We start from the raw sequence: 24,848 nt of genomic DNA, 5'->3' as shown, positions 1-24,848 counted from the left end.
CCTCAGATGACGCCCCTTAAATTTTATTATAGTATCTTAACATTTAGTTTTAATATATAACTAAATATGTTCGGCTATTTGTTCATTCATGAGGCTCTTATTCCTCTTTTACTTGTTTATTGTATACTGAAGGTACTTAAAAGAAAGATCGTCTTTGCGATCGTCCAGTTGGCATTAATATCACCCACTAACTTCCAATTTATTAATTGAATTTTTCTAATTAAATTTGTTAATTTTGTTGCACTTTTTTTTTAATTTTTACGGAAAGTGTTACTCTTTCTTTAAATTGGAAATACTAACTGTACGGTTATTAAATCTGAACACAAACACCATTTCCACTCACAGCGATCTTACAAAAGTTTTGATAAATTTACGAATTATATTCAAGTTAGTTGGTTCTCATGTACTTTCGCTATAAGGTTGTACTTTTACCATTGTTGGGAAAGTGCCGAATTGAGACAGCACCATTGTTGATACCACTATCACTCAAGCAATTTCTGCTATGGTTCCTACTATCATTCTCATCTCCAAATCTTCAGTCTGCAATACGTCTTACACAAACGGTTGGAAAGCAATAATCTAAAAGAGTTGTTTGTGCTTACAAGTCTGCTATTAATACATTGCAAATACTCGTTTCTTACATAAACGTAGATTAAATAGAATTCGAAAATAACGTTTGCCAAAAATGGACAAATACGGCATTTTCAGAAATCGTTGACTTTTCTTGGTACCTTTTTTTGCAGTTTTTTGCTGTCAGTTGTTCTAACCGAGCGAGCGTTTATCAAGAGATAATGAATAATTGAAAGCGGATAACAAGCGCTAAGTTTCTCCCAAAAATAAATAAACATGTTCAAAGAAGAATCTAAAATTGAAGAAAAACGGATGAGCTACTCCACTGATTTGATGAGATTTTTTAGTTTGTAGTGTTTTTTTTAGAAAATCGTTCCATTAAGGGAAAAAGCATAATATTAAGGAAATTGTAATTTCTACTGGAATACAAATAAAAATAATCTATTAAATTCATATTAAGTGATGAATGAATGGTTAAGCTTAATTTACCCTTGATGCAATTATGCACTTTTTCCAGCGATAAAAGTTAATGAAATCCAATTGGAAGACAAGTGGAATTGGATTATGTAAAAAAAATGGAAATATTGGAAATGTGCGGGGTCGGCCCAGGCTGCGAGTAGCCACATTAGACAAATGAATTAGTAACTATGCGATCACAATGGCAATGTAAATCGAGGCGAGCTGATAAAGATGGCCCGGATGACCGTACGCAACAAAGAGGTCATACCAGTTCTTTTAGAAACATTAAAGCTGCTTAGAGTAGTCAGTTTATCAGCCAAGCTTACTTCCAAATTAATTGACGATCCGGCTTACGGGATTAGTGTTTACTGCACTTCTTTCGACCTTCGTAGTTAAAATGATCAAATGAACTACATTTCCGAATTTTTGAAGACCAAGTGTTGACCAAAAGTGCTATTTTTTGATATTTTCTAGAAAACAGTTGCCTCAGTTTTAAGCTTAGTATAGTAATCTCCTTAACAAAAACTTACAGTTTAAAATGTTAAGTATAAGGGTTGATTAAACGCCAAAAGGTACACAAATCAGCGAGTACCCAACATTTCATTAATACTTCATTAATAGTCAAGTAATTCTACTACATTAATTTTCATTAATAAGTTATTTTTTAGAATTTATTAGATGTCACAGACCCTTATGCTGGCCATTTTCGTCTACAAAATATATGTTCAAGTAGCACTGTAGATTGACTGTAATATCTAGTTATTTATAATAATCAAACTATTAATTACAGGTTAAAAAGAAAAAAAAATATGAGGCTAAAAAATTCAAAACTTTTTTTTTATAAAAAACTTACATTAATGATTTTATTTTATTTATTTATTTTTATTTTTAAATAAAAATCGTCGGTTTAAGTTCATTCTTTGATTAAAGTAATTGTCATTTTATGAAGTAGTCAAACGTTTATAATAATAGGTAATAATTATCTGGCTTTATCGCAAATAATATAGTTTTCTTCAATTACATTCTCAATCTAGGTGTTCTTCCCACAATGTTGTATATATGTAATATAAAGTAAATAAGATATGCATATTTTTAGGACAGCTAATTATTCCAGGATTTTACTATAAGCAAAAATTAGGGGGACTAAATTAAATTACAATTGAGAAATGAATAATTGTTGTTGAATAATCTACTTGTTATTATCTGAGTATTATTTGTGCTCACGAATATTTCGGTAAGACGAATTCAAGACAGTAGCCTACTCTAACTTTGTCTTTTTCTACATTAACATGCATGTACGTATATATGTGATTTATCATAATTATAACAAAAAAATATTATAAATGAAGTGGCCAGCATAAGGGTCTGTGACATCTAATAAATTCTAAAAAATAACTTATTAATGAAAATTAATGTAGTAGAATTACTTGACTATTAATGAAGTATTAATGAAATGTTGGGTACTCGCTGATTTGTGTACCTTTTGGCGTTTAATCAACCCTTATACTTAACATTTTAAACTGTAAGTTTTTGTTAAGGAGATTTTTGTACCTTTTGGATAGATTTTCCTTTTTGTCTATTTTACAAAGTTACATATCTTCTTAACAGATTTTTTTAAAATTTGGAATAAGCAATTCTATCATTATAACCTGAGAAGGTGTTAAGTCGGAACCGTAACTACCACTGGAGAGATCTTTTTATAGAATGATTATAGTTGCGTTCCCCCAAACCATCCTCAATAACAATTTTTTTGAAAAAGCGTTTTGAATAACATAGGAAGGTATTTGTACGTAAATAGCAAAATTAAACTGCGATTTCAGTACTTCCTTTTAAGAGGAGTAAGAAAAATAAACTACGATTGCAGTACTTCTCCCTAAAAGGCAAAGAGGAAAGATTTTTTAATCGAACGACAATTCATTGATTTAAATCGGTTCACTCATTGATAATTTAAACGATTGCAGTACTTCCTCTTAGTAGGTGTAAGAGCAAGATGGCACTTCACAGCCACGTAGAGGAGCTTTAACCACTTATTCGGGCTGAATTTTATCAAAATCGGACTAAGCGTTATAGAAATATTGGTGATAATAGTTTTAGAAAGGGTCTTATTTGGGTGGGGCAAACTCCCCTCCTTATGAGGCACGGCGTCGAGACTTTTAAAGTGCAAATCTGTACAAAATTTCGATTCGAATGACACTTCATTCATGAAAATCGGTTCACGTGACGATAATTTGAAACGATTGCTATACTTCCCCTTAAAAAGTGTTAGAGCTGATCGTCGCTTTAATGTTACGTAGGGGAGCCCTAACCCTATCACCCTACCAAATTTTATCAAAATCGGGCCAAGATTTACAGAGTAATTAGTAATAATAATTTTGGAGGGGGCCTTACATAAAGGGGGCTAACTCCTCTCCCATTCGATGTACAGCATCGAGACCCCCAAAAGGCACATCTACATAAAATTCCGAATCGAATGACACCTCATTCATGAAAATTGGTTCACGCGTTTAGGCGCTACGTTGTTTACAAAAAAGGTAACAACAACAACAAGAACAACAACAAGAACAACAACAAGAACAACAACAAGAACAAGAACATTTTTTGAAAAAGCCGTTTTTGCTCATTTTCGGCAACTTTTTTCTCGAAACCTATTAAATCTGGGTGGTTGCAAAAAAATTACAGTTATAAAGGAGGGTTTGGAGTAAGATTTAAAGAAAATTTGGGAATTTTATCTGTTATAGAAAAAGAGAAAAAAATTGTCAAAGTTGGGTGTTTTTCAACGTTACGCTTTTTCGTGCAGTTTTTGATGGTCAACCCTTATACAACTGTCCTACCGGACAGTTTTAATACCAACGTGTCAATTTTAAACTCTTCGATTAAGGCTGCATGAGGAAAGGAGTGGGGATTTCTTCTGAAATGCAGTTTTTCTCCTAAGTGCTATTACTCTGCAGTCATGCTGTCTCTAGTGTAGTGGCGGAAAGCTCAAATTGGGAGAAAATACCTCAACCGGCAGTACCTCTTTATGGATTGTTCACTTTCTCCAAAATGGCTCCAAGGCTTTATTTGTAATTCTATATGAGTTACACACACATTGATTTATAACTTTTGCTTTTATCATTTTTTTAGGTGAAAAAACTGAGGCAGTTCCGAAAAGGGTTTCAGGCTTCCGTGTAAAGATAATGCGCTGTTTTACAAATTATATAATGTTGGTAAGAACTAAAAATGGCCGATTCCAACTGTGAAGAATATTTGTGCCTAACAAGCAAGAGAATAATTGTAAAAGCAAGTCGGCTGAGGACTCACACCTGAGTCTTTGCAATAGAAAGTACACCATCCGTCCTCAATGTGTAAATTCGTTCAGTTCCAATTACTGCAAAATTTACTAACCTGATTGAAGGGCAGTCATTTATTTTTGATATTAATTTCTTAATTACGAGGGATTAAATCGACGGCTGTCATCCAACATGGCATCTTACGTCTATTGTGCCAAGTTTGAGGTATCAAAAAAAATCCTTCTATTAAAATTTTAAAGGCGCGCGTGAATGCAAAAAAATATTTCGCTTGCAATCATCCATGTACAAATTTACATTCTGCTATAAAGTGCACCCAATACCGGGAGGGTGGAATTCTCTCACCAGCCCACAAATAGAGCTTGATTGCATTAAATAAATAAGGGAAAGTAGAGATTTGTAAAAGGTTTAGAGATAGCGTTAAATCCCAAAAAGCTTTTGCTGAATTCAAGAATTGGAAAGTGGTGAACGTGCGGTGGAAAAGCCTCTGGTGCACATATTTCTTTACTCGACGTTCTAACTTACACCCGGTTTTCGAATTTTGAAACATATTTTATTATCAACGGTAATTAAAACTGTCCGGTAGGACAGTTGTATAAGGGTTGATCGTCAAAAAGTGCACGAAAAAGCGTAACGTTGAAAAAGACCCAACTTTGACAATTTTTTTCTCTTTTTCTACTAAAGATAAAATTCCCAAATTTTCTTTAAAATATGGGGCAAATCCTCCTTTATAGCTGTAATTTTTTTGCAACAACCCAGATCTAATAGGTTTCGAGAAAAAAGTTGCCGAAAATGAGCAAAAACGGCTTTTTCAAAAAATGTTCTTGTTCTTGTTCTTCTTCTTGTTGTTGTTGTTGTTGTTCTTGTTACCTTTTTTGTAAACAACGTACAGCCTAAACGCGCGAACCGATTTTCATGAATGAGGTGTCATTCGATTCGGAATTTTATGTAGATGTGCCTTTTGGGGGTCTCAACGCTGTACATCGAATGGGAGAGGAGTTAGCCCCCTTTATGTAAGGCCCCCTCCAAAATTATTATTACTAATTACTCTGTAAATCTTGGGTCGATTTTGATAAAATTTGGTAGGATGATAGGGTTAGGGCTCCCCTACGTAACATTAAAGCGGCGATCTGCTCTTACACTTATTAAGGGAAAGTATAGCAATCGTTTCAAATTATCGACACGTAAACCAGTTTTCATGAACGAAGTGTCATTCGAATCGAAATTTTGTACAGATTTGCACTTTAAAAGTCTCGACGCTGTGCCTCATAAGGAGGAGAGTTTGCCCCACCCAAATAAGGCCCTTTCTAAAACTATTATTACCAATATTTCTATAACGCTTAGTCCGATTTTGATAAAATTCAGCTCGAATAAGTGGTTAAAGCTCCTCTACATTGCTGATGCTCTTGCACCTACTAAGAGGAAGTACTGCAATCGTTTAAATTATCAATGAGTGAACCGATTTAAATCAATGAATTGTCGTTCGATTAAAAAATCTTTGCCTCTTTGCCTAGAAGTTCTGCAATCGCAGTTTATTTTTCTTACTCCTCTTAAAAGGAAGTAATGAAATCGCAGTTTAATTTTGCTATTCACGCACAAGTACCTTCCTATGTTATTTAAAACGCTTTTTCAAAAAAAGTTGTTACTGAGGATGGTTTGGGGGACCTTAACGATAATCATTCTTTAAAAAGATCTCTCTAGTGGTAGTTACGGTTCCGACTTACCATCTTATCAGGTTATAATGATAGAATTGCTTATTCCAAATTTAAAAAAATCTGTAAAGCAGATATGTAACTTTGTAAAATAGACAAAAAGGAAAATCTATCCAAAAGGTACAAAAATCTCTTTAACAAAAACTTACAGTTTAAAATGTTAAGTATAAGGGTTGATTAAACGCCAAAAGGTACACAAATCAGCAAGCACCCAACACTTCATTAATTCTTCATTAATATTTAAGTAATTTTACTGCATTAATATTCATTAATATTTTTTAGAATTTATTAGATGTCACAGACCCTTATGCTGGCCACTTCATTTATAATATTTTTTTGTTATAATTATGATAAATCACACATATGTACATGCATGTTAAAGTAGAAAAAGACAAAGTTAGAGTAGGCTACTGTCTTGAATTCGTCTTACCGAAATATTCGAGAGCACAAATAACACAGAGTTAATAACAAGTAGATTATTCAACAACAATTATTCATTTCTCAATTGTAATTTAATTTAGTTCCCCTAATTTTACTTATGGTAAAATACTGGAATAATTAGCTGTCCTAAAAATATACATATCTTATTTACTTTATATTACATATTACATTTTTTTTTATAAAAAAAAGTTTTGAATTTTTTAGCCTCATAATTTTTTTTTATTTTTTATAACGTTTTTCTTTTTATCCTGTATTTAATAGTTTGATTATTATAAATAACTACATATTACAGTCAATCTACAGTGCTACTTGAACAAATATTTTGTAGACGAAAATGGCCAGCATAAGGGTCTGTGACATCTAATAAATTCTAAAAAATATTAATGAAAATTAATGCAGTAAAATTACTTAAATATTAATGAAGAATTAATGAAATGTTGGGTGCTTGCTGATTTGTGTACCTTTTGGCGTTTAATCAACCCTTATACTTAACATTTTAAACTGTAAGTTTTTGTTAAAGATACTATAAGGTATTATAATGTTGATAATGCCATGACCTCCCTTGGTCAACGGAGCCGATGATTTAATAAGAGGTGTGTGGAATCGATTTCTAATACCTGATGCTCCACATAATTTTGTTAGTTTTGTGGCACCCTCCATAGGTGTAGGGAATATCTGCCGTCCCAACTTGAGTGAAAAATCGTTCGAGAGAAGAAACAGATGTAGAAGCGCTAATAGACGTAGCAGTTCATGCGCTGCGCCCCTATAGTGTTGGAGAATCTGCAATAGAATGTCTGGCCGTCATCTCTCCGATGAAATAATTCGTGTAAAAACTCTATTACTGATAGTTTTTTTACGTTTACAGCGTCATGATGAAAATGAATATCCCTACTAAGCTAGTCCGCCTGATAAGGATGACATTGCCGGGGGCAGAGTGTTTTGTGCGCGTGCAGGCAGATCTGTCGGAAAAATTTATGCCAAATAAGGGACTGCGACAAAGGGATGCCCTAGCCTGCCTTTTATTTAACTTGGCGTTGGAAAAGGCTGAAGGGACTCTGGTATCCAAGCTAGTGGTACGCTACTAAATAAGACTGTTCAGCTGCTTGCATACGCTGACGATATCGATATTGTAGCAAGATCGAAGAATGCCAAGAAATGGCAGCCAGAAGGTTCGGCATGGTTGTTAATGAAGCAAAGACAAAATTTATGCGCACGGGATATAGCTCTACCTTCCAGGAACGATTGCGCACTACAAATTCGAGAGGGTAAACGAGTTTGGCTATCTAGGGTCCCTAGTTAGTAGTAAAAATCAAGAGAGCCTGGAAATTAAAAGAAGAATTATGGCCGCAAATAGGTGCTATTTTAGCCTAGTAAAGTACATAAAAGTCAAGCTTATCTTCCGCAGCACGAAAATTCAAATGTACAAGACATTGATCCGGCCATGGACCATGTTAAAAGTAGATGAGCGGTCCTTGGTGGTATTCGAACGGCAGGTTCTCCATAGAAATTATGACCCTTATGTGTTGGACAGAGCCCGGAAAAACCGGGAGGTATATGCTTTGTTCAAGAAACCGGATATCGCCAAAATTATAAAACTCGGAAGACATCGATGGGCAGGGCACGTGGCAAGGATGGGGGATGAAGTAATACCCCAAAAAAATTATGGAGGGTAGCGATCAAGGTCCCAGGAGGGTAGGCAGACCAAGGACGCAGTGGCAGGATTGTGTGGAAAGAGATGCTTTGGCAATGCTTGGATTCCACGACTGGAGGGCGGCTGCGCAGGAAAAAGACGCCTGGCGGGCACGAACGAAGAAGCGTAACCTTGAAGAGCACCCAACTTTGACAACTTTTTTCTCTTTTTCTATAAAAGATAAAAATTCCCAAATTTCCTTTAAAATATAGGGCAAACCCTCCTTTATAACAGTAATTTTTTTGCAACAACCCAGATATAACAGATTTCGAGAAATACGTGTCTGAAAATGAGCAAAAGCGTCATTTTCAGAAAATGTTCTTGTTCTTGTTGCTCTTCTTGTTGTTACCTTTTTTGTAAACAACGTAGCGCCTAAACGCGCGAACCGATTTTCATGAATGAGGTGTCATTCGATTTGGAATTTTATGTAGGTTTTTGGGAGTCTCGACGCTGTACATCGAATGGGAGAGGAGTTAGCCCCATTTATGAGAGGCCCCCTCCAAAATTATTATTACTAATAACTCTGTAAAACTTGAGCCGATTGTGATGGAATTTGGCAGGATGAAAGGGTTTGGGATCCCATACGTAACATTAAAGGGACGTTCTGCTCTAACACCTATTAATGGGAAGTTTTGCAATAATTTAAAATTATCGTTTCGTGCGTATTTTCTCCAATGAAGCGTTATTTGGTACAAAAAGTGATGTAGATTTGCATTTTTAGAAGTCTCAACGCTGTGCATCTTTAGGAGAGGGGTTTCCCCACGCATGTCAGGCCCTCTCTAAAACCATTGTTTTTTTTTTATTTATTTAATTTATTTTTTTATTTTTTATGATTTAAGGCGCGTCAACATCTAAGGTTATTGGTGCCCGGAGCTTTTTCAGTGCACTGCCGGCCTCCGGACAGAGTTCTCTCGTTAAAGACAACACTGTCTATCACCGGTCAGTGAGCTGTAAGAAACTCCTAGGAAGAGAAAATCTAAGGGTCTGCAGCTGGATTCGAACCCCAATACGATAACCGCATAGCTAATCCCTTCCCTCATTAAAACCATTGTTACTAATATTTCTACAACTCTTAGTCCGACTTTGCTAATATTTAGCACGAAGAAGTGGTTAAAGCTTTCTTATGTGATTCTAAAGTGCCCTGATGCTCTTTCACTTACTAAGAGGAAGTTCTGCAATCGTTCAAATTATCGACGTACTAACTGATTTTAATTATTGAATTACTGAATTGTCTTTCAATTTGAAATTTTGTATACGGTTGATATGGCTTTTTGGGGTCTCGATGGTAAATATGTAATTAGTTTACCCTCCGTCCACGACACCTAGTAAATGGTAGTTGGACGTTAAGCCCCGCCTGAAAAAATAGGCGATTACTTTACTTTACTAATTAGTTTAACCCATGTAAACCCCCTTTTAAACGGTTATTAATTATAACTGTAAATCTTCGCCCGTCTTTGACCAAATTAGGCAAGAAGAAGAATTTGGAATGCGTGACGTTTAGGTCTCATCCTGCTCTTACACCTACTAAGGGGAAGTATTCGCAGTTTAAATTCTCTTTGCCCGTTTACGGAGAAGAACTGTTATTGCAAATCATTTTTCTTTCCCCTCTTTAGAAGTTATCGGGATCACAGCATGTTTTCTCTTACATCCCTTAAGAGGAAGTATTGTTATCAAAATTTATCTTACTGCTCTTATTGGAAGGTACTGTAATCACAATTTTCTTCTATTATCTTGTAAATATTCGTCACTTAATTCTACATTTCTCCACTCTCCGTCTTCTACCCACCAACTTTTTACCATTCCCCCATAACTTGTGTCAGTTTTTTTTCATCCTAGATCTTCCAACTAATTATTCCCGATTCGCATATGTTTATAAAATCATTAAATATATAAATTTGTTCCAACTAAGGAACAAAAAAAAAAAATCTATCCAAAAGGTACAAAAATCTCCTTAACAAAAACTTACAGTTTTAAAAGTTAAGAATAAGGGTTGATTAAACGTCAAAAGGTACACAAATCAGCTAGGACCCAACATTTTATTCACACTTCTAGAATCATAATTTTTAGGATGTATTAGGTGTCACAGACCCTTATGCTGGCCATTTTTATGCATAAAATATTTGTTCAGTTATGAGTAGCACCCATTTAATTCAGATTGTAATAGGAGATACTAAACTATTCATGCACAGGTTTAAACAAAAAAATAGTTAATGAAAAATATAATTGTTTTGACGTTAAAAATTAAAATGCATATACCAACGTTCATACCGACTTTATTTTGTTTTTGTTTTTGACATCTGATTTAAGTGGAAGTTTAGCGCAGCAGAAGGAAGTAAAAATCGCCAGCTTATTTTTTATTCTAGACTAATTCTTTAATATAGAATTTGTTTAGGGAGTGGTAGTTATTAATTTAGAAAGAGGCCAAATTAGTTAATCTTGTAATTGTGTAATTACAGATAGGAGCGTAAATTTATCTATGGCTCGATAAGCAATTAAGTTGGATATGAAATTATCATTTATGGGTACATCCAGTGTGTGGATTAGGAAATTAGTATTTATTGTAGGTTTAGAAGTATTACATTGATGGTTTCCTTTTTCTTAAGTGTGAATCATTATTTAGAAGACCATGTATACATCGAGGACGCCTGCTTTTCATAAAAAGTAATTTTCAATTGATGTAAAACTATTCTTAATAGTTTATTGTACATATTTTCTCGCTGTTGGCAAGAATAAGTTTCTAGAATTTGTCTTTTGGATCTCCCGGCTTTTTTGGGTTTTTTATAAAATTACAATTTATTTGAGAAGGGGAAGCTTAATTAACTACTACCTTGTTATAGGGAGAATATTTGGAGGGAAGCTTAATTAACTACTACCTTGTTATAGGGAGAATATTTGGGGGGAAGCTTAATTAACTACTACCTTGTTATAGGGAGAATATTTGGGGGGAAGCTTAAATAACTACTACCTTGTTATAGGGAGAATATTTGGGGGGAAGCTTAATTAACTACTACCTTGTTATAGGGAGAATATTTGGGGGGAAGCTTAATTAACTACTACCTTGTTATAGGGAGAATATTTGGGGGGAAGCATAATTAACTACTACCTTGTTATAGGGAGAATATTTGGGGGGAAGCTTAATTAACTACTACCTTGTTATAGGGAGAATATTTGGGGGGAAGCATAATTAACTACTACCTTGTTATAGGGAGAATATTTGGGGGGAAGCTTAATTAACTACTACCTTGATGGGCACCATCAACGGATAGGCAAACCAATGGTTTGGACTCCCACGCTCTGTTTGTAGCAGCACTTATGGTGGCGAAGTCAAGATCTAGGCAGGCGAGAATTATTCGACGTTTCAAATCATCGACTGAAGCCACGGGATTAAGGTTACTGTACACTTAGTTTTTAGATATCCCCTCAAAAAATAGTCCATTGGGGTTAAGTCCAGAGATCGAGGTGGCCATTGGATGGGACAATGAGTCCCTAAGCACTTTTCATGGAATTTCTGTCCAGGTAACGTCGAACAACTCTCTCATTATGTGCCGGGCAACCATCTTGTTGAAAATACTTATCTAGCCGATGTTGTAGAGCAGAACTGGCAAAATGTCTCTTAAAAAAGTTAGATACTTTTCACCAGTTATGTTCTCTCTGTAGAAGTATGGGCCGATTAGTTCATTTCCTAAAACTCCACACCAAACGTTTGTAGAAAAACAACCTGACGTCGAATAACTCTAGCCTGCCTAGATCTTGACTTCGCCACCATAAGTGCTGCTACAAGCAAAGCGTGGGAGTCCAGAGTTTTGGCCAGCCTATACGTTGATTGTGCCCAGTTTGAACAGATTCTTTAAACGAAATAACGTAATTTTGACAATAAACTGAAATTTGTTTTTGAGAGGCTTGAAATTGTAATATGAGCTCCTTCAATGATTCTGATTTATTCATTTATTTAATAAAGGTAAAAGTAATCTCTTATTTTTCCAGGCGAGGCTTAACATCCCACTACCAATTAGGTATCGTGGACGGAAGTACTTTACTATAAGCAATTTTTTCGAACAAATGAAAAGTGGGATTCGCGGATTCGAACTGAGCATCTCCCACTTATAAAACCACGCTCTTGACCACTAGACCAACATCCGCCCCCTTATTTAATGTAAGAGTTACATTTAAAAAATGAAATTTATTTGATATAGATTTCTTTTAATTGTTGACATAAATTTTGAACATTATATAGTTAATAAATGTGAGTTATTTCTTTCACTATTTTAAACTATTCTATATGATTGTTATATAAAAGTTAAAATTAATGCTGGTTTGATGATTTTCGATCAATTTAATTTGGTTTATTTTACCCGTCAGTTTTGTAACTCTATACAGAGTGTATACGGAGGAGTGGTCGATTAAAAAAAAAAATTATTTGTTTCTTTTATGAGCTCAAGTACTATAAAAATATGCAAAAAAAAAATATAATTTCCATTTGAAAAAAATAGTTGGATGCTGTATCTCGGGATGTTGGGGTTTAAAAAAATGTGCCAGTCACTGAAAATAAACTAGACTAAAAATGATTAAATACTTGTTTTCTATTTTTTCGGAATATCCGCCATTTAGAAAAAATGTGGGTGGAGCATATAACTCTAGTCACCTTGTATACGGGTATTATACAGGGTGTATACGGAGGAGTGGTCGAAACTTGAGGAGGTGATTCTACAGCTCAAATGTAACAAAAAATATTCTCTTCACTTTGGACTGATTCTCAATAGTGTCCAAGATATTTGCATTTTTAACTTTTCCGACCATACTCGCATTTTTCACCATAAAAAGGGCCGTAACTTTTCTATCCTTCAACCTACATCAAATCTGCTTAACCCAGAGCCTCAAAACGATTCTTATAACAATGAAATTTTTACTTTAATGTCTAAAAAATTCGTTCTCGATGATTTCTGTTAAAATTTTCAACTGCATTTTTTCAATTAATAATGAATCAAGGGATCACACAATTTCAGAAAAAGTTGTGCATTTATTGAGCTTCAAGATGATATGGATTTTTTTGGTTTTTAATAAAATCCTACCCCGAACAGAGGGGTGTAAATGCAGAAAACTGTGATTTTGGGAACTGACTTTTCATTACTAATTTACTCAAATATCACTTTTTACCATTTTAGCAACCATTTTAGTTTAGAACAATTATTATTTTATAAAACGGAAGTAAAAAATAAAGTAGCAATAAAACACAGAAGTGAAAAAGTACAATAGGCAGGTGCCTAGTTAAAATTGCTACAAACAAGGTAGTAGTTAATTAAACTTCCCCCCAAATATTCTCCCTAAAACAAGGTAGTAGTTAATTAAACTTCCCCCCAAATATTCTCCCTATAACAAGGTAGTAGTTAATTAAACTTCCCCCCAAATATTCTCCCTATAACAAGGTAGTAGTTAATTAAGCTTCCCCACAAATATTCTCCCTATAACAAGGTAGTAGTTAATTAAGCTTCCCCCCAAATATTCTCCCTATAATAAGGTAGTAGTTAATTAAGCTTCCCCCCAAATATTCTCCCTATAATAAGGTAGTAGTTAATTAAGCTTCCCCCCAAATATTCTCCCTATAACAAGGTAGTAGTTAATTAAACTTCCCCCCAAATATTCTCCCTATAACAAGGTAGTAGTTAATTAAGCTTCCCCCCAAATATTTTCCCTTTAACAAGGTACGTAGCTTTCTTAAAACATATTTGTTTATTTAGCTGTTGACACTTGTTCAAATTTAGTTTCTGAAATGAAGATGAACAGTGACAGTTGATGTTTAGGCCCTTGCATTCCAGAGCGACCTGTTTCCAATGAAAACCCACGAAACTCACGTGGCATATGTTTCTAAATTATCATTGATACATATGGTATTGCTTGGAACTCTCTAGCAAGCTAGATTTTCTTTTTTATAGGAAAATTATGGTTAAAATTAAATTGTTATAATTCCAAGAGCCAGTAAAGCTAAAGATCTGGGAGTTATCTTTGACCCTTCATTCGGTCTACACGTTGAATATATCACCGGAAGAGCCGGCAGAATGTTGAAATTAGTTATTAGGAGTACTTCATATCTGTTTAATATTAACTTAGTATTACCTACTTAGCATTCTCTTCCCCTGGAAACGTGTTTCTCAAATAGACCCTCTTCAATAGATTCTAATAATCTATTAATTTCTAATAAACATTTCAAAGGAGGGAGCGGTCACATCCTTCTTCTTCTTGCAATATCCCAGCGAACAGGCCGAAGTCAATTATTAAAAAAAAAAATCCAAAATTCATGAAATTTGTCTCAAATTGAGTGAGAGATAGTGTATTAATGTTCACACCAAATTATCCTTGATCAATGTTATAGTAGAAATGTAAAGCGAGTGTCCTGTTTAATGAGGGCTGCAGGAGAAAGGCCTCTTGTTACTTATGAGTTGTAAGAAGTCGGTGGTAGTGGGGCAGGCAGACTGCAGTCGTGACTCCGTCTTGTTCCCACGATCTGCAGGTCACAGACCGCATGCTCCTCCTCCAGTTGTACTCTACTCACTACCACCACATTGTCTACCTATAAAACGCAGTATTTTGCATATTTGCATTTTTACTCTTTTCTTCACTATTTTAATTTCCGCTTCTTACGTCCTTCCCCGAAGATTTGTCTTATTTATGAATGAGTTAGTTTTTCATTTCCCCTGTTTCTCGAAAATTTAATCGTAGAAACATTTTACCACTCACTTGACATAACTAGTTTAATTAAAATTAATTGCACTTGAAAGTTGCAGATAAATTAAAAATATCGTTTAGACCACAATTTATAATAATTCTTCTACAGTAAATATTATAACTGATAAAGGTATATTTCCATCACCAAAAGGTTAGCAAGAATGTGACCACCTAGTCGTTATTCTGTCTGACCAACTTCCGAGAATCCATTACTACGTATCGTAATTGAATTCCAAGTGTATCACTCGTCATATATCATTTATCGCTTTTGAGACTTCCGTTCTTAAACAGCAGTGATGTCCAGTTGTACCTAAGACACTAAATACATTACTTATCGAACAGGTGGAGGACTGTACCTTAAAAATAAAATAATAAATAAATATCAGTAATAAAAATTAATATCAGAGATATTGCCGCAAGCTTTATACAGTGAAAATGTTGGCCAAAGAATTAAAACTTCTATATCACGTTTGGATCAATGATTTGTTTAATGCAAAGATAGTCTTAAACACCATCTGTAAGGTCTTATTCCATGAGGAATCCTCTTACTTTCGTAATCCATTTTAATACGTTTTCTCTTCACTTTGGCTATTTCACAGGTATAAGTTTAAATTTACAAGAAATGTTTGATCTATAACTTACGCAATATACATATTTAATTTTTTTTTTTAATAGAATTTTTTTTTAATTTAAGACCAGAACTACTACTTAAGTCTTTAAGACGGGACGCTAACTAAATGCTCTTATTTTCAAGACGACCTTTCGGTTGACTAATTCAATTTCTAGATCAATATTGGTTTTTCAAAAAAAAAAAAACTTTTATCTATTATAAGTCTTAAGAGAAATCATTTCAATTAAACTGTCGCCCGCAATGTTATTATATCGATCATAATTTAGACTAATGATACTTTAAAGGGTAGCCTACCCGAACACAACTTCCAAAAATGATCAGCTGGAGCGATTTTTTGAGTTGTTCTCAAGCACGGCTTATCGAAGTTTTTGTCAGAGTTCTAGTACCCACAACATACATGAATAATTAGAAATAATTTTTCAAAGAAATTAATGTTTTATTAGTTTTTAGGGGTGCGGATACGTCTCGTGTTCCAAAATCCTCGACCCGCATACTGACCGCCGTTTGTTATATTCGATGCGGCTGATGCTTCTCAACGTGTAGAGCAGGCATATCAAAAGTTATGGTAAAATATTTTTCTCTACCGACTTGAAATTAATGCAGTAAAACCATCCGCTTTCAGCGAATTTTTAACTGTTAGTGATTCTCTTAATGATTCCCTGCGAAGAGTTTAAGATGAAGTAGCCAAGCTATGAGTCAGTCAATGAACTCCGCTAACAGTTAAACGAGGAAGTTTGAAAAATCAGTTACTCTTGCAATGATCACTGTTGTGAAAATTTTATTCGGCGGTAAAATAATTGAAGTCTAAAGGCGATTTTACTAGCATATTGAATCCAGTATTCACATGGCAATTAAGAATTAAATATGATATTGTGAACTTAAAACTAAATAGAGCCTATTGGCTGTGATATTGCGCTCCTTTATCAGAACTGGAATAAAAATACAGTCCTTCAGACTGCAAAAAAGGATAGGCATCGCTGTTTTACGGACATTTCAGACAATATCATTGGAGAAAATTAGTAAGTCTGAATCTAAAGCATTGCACTCAGAGAAATTCATGTGTTTTTAGATCGAAGTTTTGAATGTGTAGTATGTGAAATGATAAGCACTCACTTTTACTTATTTATTTTACTTATTGCTTGTGATGGCTATTACGTTGAAAGAAACGTTTTGTGGGTTTCAGTAGCTAGTTTTTAAAAATGTCTATCTCAAGTGGTATACTCGTTCAATTTAATCGTAACAACCATCATTAGTACACCTTTTTAACGACATTCAAATCGATTGTTGGAAACCTGGAATTCAATAAATTCAATGACTGTCAAAAACCATTAAGGTTAAATAACACACAATGGCCCGATTTTAAAATGCAAACAATTTGCTATAAGGTAGTCAATCTACAACATAGTTGAAGGTGAAAAAATTTCAATCGGTGAAAATGTTCCGAAAAGTATACGAGTCAAAAGCCGTAAAATGCTCTTTTCTACCTAATTTGATTACATTGTGTTTATAGCATAATTTCTTTCTTTATTTCAACACCATCTTCTGTTCCACAGTAGGGAGAACCATTGCGAGATTGAGAGGCGTCGACGAAACAAGATGACAGCTTACATTACTGAATTGTCTGATATGGTACCCACGTGTAGTGCTTTGGCTCGTAAACCAGACAAACTCACAATTCTCAAGATGGCTGTTGCCCACATGAAAGCACTCAGAGGTTTGATAATAACAGAATATATTATTTGTTAGCTTAAATTAAGTTTTTTTTACTATCTCATATATCATTGAAGTTTTGTTTGTGCAGGTACAGGTAACACTAGTTCAGATGGCACGTATAAACCGTCATTTTTAACAGATCAAGAGTTAAAACATTTAATTCTCGAAGCTGCTGATGGCTTCCTATTTGTGGTTACATGTGATACTGGTAGAATTATATATGTGTCGGATTCTGTTAGCCCTGTTCTTAATCAATCCCAGGTAAATGTTACAGTCTGTCTTTCACTCTCTCTCTTTAATTTTAGTAACCCAGTGATTCAAGTATTTCTTTTACTTCTAGTTTTTACTTGTATTAGTTCTTGAGAAGGTCTACGCATTTATAAATAGGCGAAAATTAATCTAGAAATTCGGGCGATTTTGCGTCTTTGCTTGAAAAAAGGTTCATACGTCAGAATAGTGATAATGCATAAAAAATAAAAAAAATAAAAAGATGAAATAGAGAAGGAAGATTCTTTTTCTTTCTGTTTCACGAGTTACGCACATCTGGTTAAAAAATGAGAGAGTGGTCCGATCCGATTGAAGGTAAGTCTAACAGGTTATCCTCTATTCCTGGTTCACTCTTCTGACAGATTAGTTATACAAGAGGATCCTAGCACCTGCACCAGAATCAGAAAACATTCAGTTGAATTAGGTTTTTTTCCACTCAACCATATTTCGCATGAAAAAATTGCAGTCCACATCAACTTATGCCCCTGCCAGCCGCACGCCGACTTAATGTCTTTAAAATACAATTAACGTCTTATCGTATTAACTAACTTGTGAGGAAAAGCGAACTTATTTCTACGATCCGAACAGTCTAAACCAACGGATTAGATTGGATTAATGAAATTACTTAATCACTGCAGTTTACTTTGCTAGATCACTTACATTTCGTTTTGCTCAAAATTTTCTTTTTGTTAATTTTAAAAGCGTACTCCTTCAAGAACTCGAGATAAGTTCAAACACGTCACGTCAAGCGTTCGCAGTAATGGAAAATTTGAATTTTGAGTTCCTCTCTAAACCAGCTTATACAGCATAATATGGGAAGGGCTTCGAATGGTGGCTCTCATTGTTGAGTTCATGTTGTAGAAAATGAAGACCTATATTTGAAGAATAGGTTTAAATAAAGCTTAAGAAGATAAACAAACAAACCACTTTTTGAAACTTAAGGTGAAAAACGCACCAACTTTTGTTACTTAGTAGTAATATTCATATATATGTATGTACATATATTTGTCATATCATTCAGTCGTCTCTAATTTACTTATTAATTTCAGAATGAATGGTATGGATCAACTATCTATGATCATTTGCACCCAGAAGATGTGGAGAAAGTGCGGGAACAGCTTTCCACTCAGGAACCTCAAAATTCAGGGAGAATATTGGATTTGAAAACTGGAACTGTGAAGAAGGAAGGACATCAATGTTAGTAGTCTTTCAAGAAGCCCATTTTTTGGCCTACGTTTCATTCAGTTTTAAAAACATGCGTATATATGTAAACACAAAGCAGAGCTCATCCAAATTAAGTTTTTTAATTTTCTATTAATATAGCTCTTCCATGGGGTCAATTGGAGAACTAAAGGTGCCTGTTCTTCCTCAGAAGTTCTATCGACGAAGGGCATTAAATGTCATTGAATGTGCGACCTTTAATTTAGTACCTGGGCATACATTGGATTTGTACTCCAGATTGTCGGGTCCTGAGATGATGGTATTTATGTATGAAGCTCCTTTCCCATCGTTTTGAACTTAAGGAGGTCCTTTCTTCTCTGGGCCGGGTAATATAAACATACCTTCTCGCCTTCCTGGAAAGTTCATCCATGATCTTCAGGTTATCCACGTTCTCGTCCCGTTTCATTTTATCACGCACTTTAGATGAACTCGTTAGCCTCTCAGCCAGATATTCGCAAAGTTGTCCTCGAAATGGGACCTCTTCACATTATCAATTTTTGTGTTCTATTTTAGTCTCGAGTCTCCACAATATTTTAATTTTTCCTTCGACAGAATAACTAATGAAGCCGAGGATGTCATTATATAAGTCCGCTTCTCCTGAAAATACTCTTTTTGCTGCCTCAAATTCTAAGATTCTAGCCACTGTCTCGCGAGGAGTGTCCTTAATTCTGCTAACTTGAGAGCCTGTTTCATGAACTTGAGGTCCTTGCGCCATCGGTGAAAGCATCCATAGCAATCCCTCCCATAAATCTTGAAGTACGCCAGGGAAGACAAGTGTGGTCAAACAAGAGACCTTCATTAAATAGTTGGTATCTTTAGTTGTTGGCGTCGTGTGTTCTGATCTGAAATTAATGAGGAAGTTCCGTCGTAGGTTGGCTGCTTTATTTGCGAAACTGCTCAAGCGCCACTTGTGTGCCTTAATTTCCTTATTTTTCAGCCGTTTTAATCTCCGGCTTGTCAGCCAATCTAATCTACGTTTTACATAATGTTCTTCCTCGACTATCTTTCTCTCTGGTTCGTCCTTAGCCTTTTTCATTTTTATTTATTTATGTATCCTATATTGGTTTTTGTCTTTATGTATGTCATTTATAATTTCTTCCCAGTCCTTTTTCATTTCATTCATAAGTGACATTATCCCTCCTTTTATTTCTGCATTTGAATTCTAGTGTTTACGGATATACATAAAACAGCTGGTACTAACCTCAGATTATTACAAAATTCAGTGATCAAATTTATTACTTGTTACTATTTTAGCCATTATAATTTTTACTATTTTTAGCTATTAATTCCGCTCTTTTGACACTAAATTGTAATGTTTTTATCTAGTGGCTTTTACTAGTTTACATGTGGGTTTGATTTTGATAAAACACTTCAAACCTTAATTAACGATTATTAAACTAGCTAATAAGCACGTGATAAAAGAACTAATAATAACATGTATTATTTTATTTATGAGTTTAATTTTTTCAGCTTCAATGCGCATGTGTATGGGAGCCCGGCGAGGATTTATATGTCGTATGAAAGTTGGTTCCGTTGGTCCAGAAAGCCTCTCAGCAGGACATTTGAATAGACTAAAACAAAGGAATTCCTTAGGACCTTCTCGTGATGGCCATAACTATGCTGTTGTACACTGTACAGGTTATATCAAAAACTGGCCGCCCACAGGTCAGTTCGATACCCATCCCCTGTCAGGTAACATCATCTTTCTCCCTGATTATCACAAACGACTCGACAATTCTACAACAAATAATGATAATAAAATAAAGAGATCCTTTATAATTCAATATAATTATGATTAATTTTGGTTTTATTATAATCTTCAGCTCATGTTTATAAGCTTTTTTTATCACATTAATTGAAGCATTCGTAACTGAAAAATACTCGTGATTAATTAATTAATTAATGATCAAGAACGCTAATGGCGTTAAATATGAATGCGCCCCTTCTACCAAAAAGCATTAATGATGTAAATTACTGTATTTGTAGCCTTTATTTTTATTTTTCCCATTCTATTTTTGCTCCATTCGAAATCAAGATGTATGCTCATTCATCATTCTATTTGATTTTACTTAGTGTGTTTATGATGAGAGACAATGAGTTTAGCTTGCGCACATGAAAATCGTTGTTTTAGAACTTTTCGCGACTATTGGCGTATTTTCCATGAGAGGCCTTTCTAAATATAACATTTTGTTAGTTGCAATGTTCACAAGTAATATTTATTTAAAACAGTCTATAAATACTTAATATAATAAATAAATCAGCACACAAATAAAAATAGAATGAAGCTAGTGAATCTTCGTGCAACGTCGTGCCCACGACGTCTTTAGGTCTACTTTGAATAACAGCTTATTCATGCTGCAGTCGGGAATCATACGAGCTTGTATCGCGACGAATCAGATGCGATTGAATGCAATTGAAGGGTCTAAAATGGAGTTTTAACGCAGGGTATTTCTGATCATTGTAAAAAGGGGCTAAACAAAATGGCGATCGTTTTGTTTTACTTTTAGTAAAACTACTAAAAAAGTTTACTTTCGCGACTAAATGCGTTAAAAGTGTATCATTACGCGAATATTTCTTTTAATTATGTAAAACTATACAGGGTGACCAGAGTTATATGCTCCACCCATTTTTTTTTTAACGGCGGGAAATTTCGAAAAAATAAAAAACACGCATTTAATCATTTTTAGTCTAGTTTATTTTCGAACGTCGAATAACTCTAGCCTGCCTAGATCTTGACTTCGCCACCATAAGTGCTGCTACAAGGAAAGCGTGGGAGTCCAGAGTTTTGGCTTGCCTATCCCATGGTTGTGCCCAGTTTGAATAGATTCTTTAAAAAAAAAATAACGTAATTTTGACTGTAAACTGAAATTTGTTTTTCATACTTTAAATTACCATAACTTTTGAAAAACCTAACCGATTTCAAAAAAATTTTTTTTGTTGTTTTTAGGAGCTCAAATACTACAAAAATATGCAACAAAAAATATAACGTTCCATTTGAAAAACAAAAGTTGGATGCTGTATCTCGAGATACAAGGGTTTAAAAAAATGGGTCAATCACTGAAAATAAACTAGACTAAAAATGATTAAATACGTGTTTTTTATTTTTTCGAAATTTCCCGCCGTTAAAAAAAAAGTGGGTGGAGCATATAACTCTGGTCACCCTGTATATAAACATGTGCCCAGCGCTTATCCGGATAGATAAGAGAAAAAAATGAAAATGTTAGCACTTAGGCAGGATAGTTACTCGCTGCTGGGGAAGGGGGAATTAAATGACTGGTGGCATCTGCTGCTATAATAATAATAAAGCCATCGTAATTTAGTAATTATGCGTGCATTGAATTTACTTCAATACATCCCATGGCAAAATTCAAAATTACCCGGCACGCCAGTGAATCCAAGAATCCAAGATATACGCTACATTTCTGTTATATAAATATTGGACTGTCGCAAGGTTTTGTTTATTAAAACTTTTTACTGTACATATATGAATTTAAAAACAAAAGGACATAAGGTAAACCCAAAAAGTAAAAAATAAAAGGTAAAATTTAAGTAAGTTGGTTGCTGTCGTAAGTCAAAATTTTGGATACGCTACTGCTCTAGAAAGAAGAATAGTGTAAATTCAAACTCCTTTTACTAATTAACAAAAATAAAAATTCATTTCATAAAAATATTAACTCAGTTTTTCAGACCACACTCCCAAATTTTCTTGAAATTTCTAAAATTGTTTCATATAACAATTATGTATGTTTTACATATTTATAATGTTTATGTTAAACTTTTTTTTTTGAACACTGTTATTTATTGGCAAAAAATTAACAATTCGAGGGACGAACAAAATTGTAAATCGCCACAGCATTTATTCACACTTTCAAAATCAGCATCAACATCCTAATTATTATATACAAAGAAAAGTACAAAGCAAAAAATACATTTTAAGACATTTTAGAGCTCAAAGTTACTATTGAAGAGTCATTCGATTGGGAGATTAGTCAAATTGCTTATCTCTTCCACTATACATAGATTTCGCTTCCATTATCTGGAGTGGAGATAAAGAAAGTCGGTATTATACAGGGTGTATACGGAGGAGTGGTCGAAACTTCGGGAGGTGATTCAGCAACTCAAATGCAACAAAAAATATTCTATTCACTTTGGCCCGATTCTCAACAGTGTCCAAGATATTTGCATTTTTAACTTTTCCGTCGATATTCGCGTTTTTCGCCATAAAAACGGCCGTAACTTTTCTATCCTTTATCCTACAACAAATCTGCTTATTCCAAACGAAAGAGCATTAAATTTCCTATAAATTTGCTCAATACAGAGCCTTAAAACGATTCTTATAACAATTAAATATTTACTTTAATGTCTAAAAATTTCGTTCTCGATGATTTTTGTTAAAATTTTCAACTGCATTTTCTCAATGGTTAATGAATCAAGGGATCACATAATTTCAGAAAATGTTGCGCATTTATTGAGCCACAAGGTGATATGGATTTTTTTGGTTTTTAATAAAACCCTACCCCGAACTGAGGGGTGTATATGCAGAAAACTGGGATTTTGCGTAACTGACTTTTCACTACTAATTTACTCAAATGTCAATTTTTGGATAAGGAACAAAAAGAAAAGTAACCATTTTAGTTTAGAACAATTATTATTTTATAAAACGGAAGTAAAAAATAAAGTAGCAATAAAACGCAGTAGTTGACTATAATTGTGCTCTTTCGTTTGGAATAAGCAGATTTGTTGTAGGATAAAGGATAGAAAAGTTACGGCCGTTTTTATGGTGAAAAACGCGAGTATGGTCGGAAAAGTTAAAAATGCAAATATCTTGGACACTATTGAGAATCGGGCCAAAGTGAAGAGAATATTTTTTGTTGCATTTGAGCTGCTGAATCACCTCCCGAAGTTTCGACCACTCCTCCGTATACACCCTGTATACGGTGATCCATTTAAAACGCACCAATTGCTAATAACTTTTTAGGAAAGCGGAATTCCGAAAAAACCCACGAAGTAAACTATATATTTTTTTTGGTCTAGTTTTCAAATTTTTCACTTCGATGCTGTATCTTTATTTTTGGCAGAGTTACGGCCAAAAACCCGATTGGGGTTTTATAAGGACCGCTAGTTTTGACAATGAATATGAAAACTACATAAAAAATTGTGAAAAATGCTGTTAACCCCGTTTTGATATGCCTAATATTTTTCGAGATATTTATGATCAAAATTACAATTTTATTTATTAGTGATCGGTTTTCAGTATGAATTTTCCACTAGAAATACACGTTTTGGGAGGTCCTCTGCCTGCAAAAAATGTTATTTGTGACACAAAGAACAAAAATAATAATAATTGAAGATTTTAAAGAATGATGAGTAATGTAATGGCTGTGGGTGAATCAGGATAAATTTGTTTTAGCATCAAATAAAAGCAACCATCATATCATTTTAATGTACCCCGTACGCAAGACTTCTTGACCTATGATTAGGGTAAGATCTTGCCAGGGTGTTGGTCTAGTGGTCAAGAGCGTGGTTTTGTAAGGGGGAGATCCCCAGTTCGAATCCTGCGTATTACTACACTTTATTAAAAAAAGTATTATGATTTTTTAAGTAATAAGAATGACTGCATACGCGGGATTCGAACTGGGGATCGCCCACTTACAAAGCCACGCTCTTGACCATTAGACCAACATCCGCCCCTCAATAAGGTTAAGATATTCTTACCATAATCATAGGTCAAGAAGTATTGCATACTGGGTGCATTAAAATGATGGGATGATTGCTTTTATTTGATGATAAAACAAATTTATCCTGACTCACCCAAAACCATTACATTACACTACATGTTTTAAAATCTTCAATTACTATTATTTTTATTCCTAGCGTCACAAGTAACATTTTTTGCTGTCAGAGGACCTCCAAAAACGTGTATTTCTAGAGGAAAATTAGTATCGAAAACCGTTCAGGAATAGATAAAATTGTAAGTTTGATCTTAAATATCTCTACTAATATTAGGGATATCGAAACGGGGTCAACGTTATTTTCCAGTTTTTTATGTAGTTTTCATAATCTTTGTCAAAACCAGTGGTCCTTATGAAACCCCAATCGGGTTTTTGGCCGTAACTCCGCCAAAAATGAAAATACAG

The 24,848-nt window shown here is 34.3% G+C and overlaps 1 protein-coding gene across 10 annotated transcripts in view; it reads left to right on the top strand.

Moving 5' to 3' along the window:
- Positions 1–24,848, top strand: part of tgo (Aryl hydrocarbon receptor nuclear translocator homolog tgo) — an 83,502-nt gene that overhangs the window by 47,220 nt on the left and 11,434 nt on the right. For 8 of the 10 annotated variants that reach the window (XM_074134515.1, XM_074134514.1, XM_074134510.1 and 5 more), the window contains 4 exons: positions 17,064–17,224; positions 17,312–17,484; positions 18,540–18,687; positions 20,182–20,403. In XM_074134515.1, the coding sequence (XP_073990616.1) occupies positions 17,064–17,224; positions 17,312–17,484; positions 18,540–18,687; positions 20,182–20,403 (704 nt within the window). The remainder of the gene's footprint in view (positions 1–17,063; positions 17,225–17,311; positions 17,485–18,539; positions 18,688–20,181; positions 20,404–24,848) is intronic. The other 2 variants (XM_074134513.1, XM_074134512.1) reach the window with 1 other exon arrangement.

This window comes from Rhodnius prolixus, unplaced genomic scaffold, assembly GCF_049639745.1.
Source record: "Rhodnius prolixus isolate KJV_2025 unplaced genomic scaffold, Rpr scaffold_16, whole genome shotgun sequence".
Lineage (NCBI taxonomy): Eukaryota > Metazoa > Arthropoda > Insecta > Hemiptera > Reduviidae > Rhodnius > Rhodnius prolixus.
The sequence above is the reverse complement of the archived record's forward strand: the minus strand, read 5'-3'. Positions and strand labels throughout refer to the sequence as shown.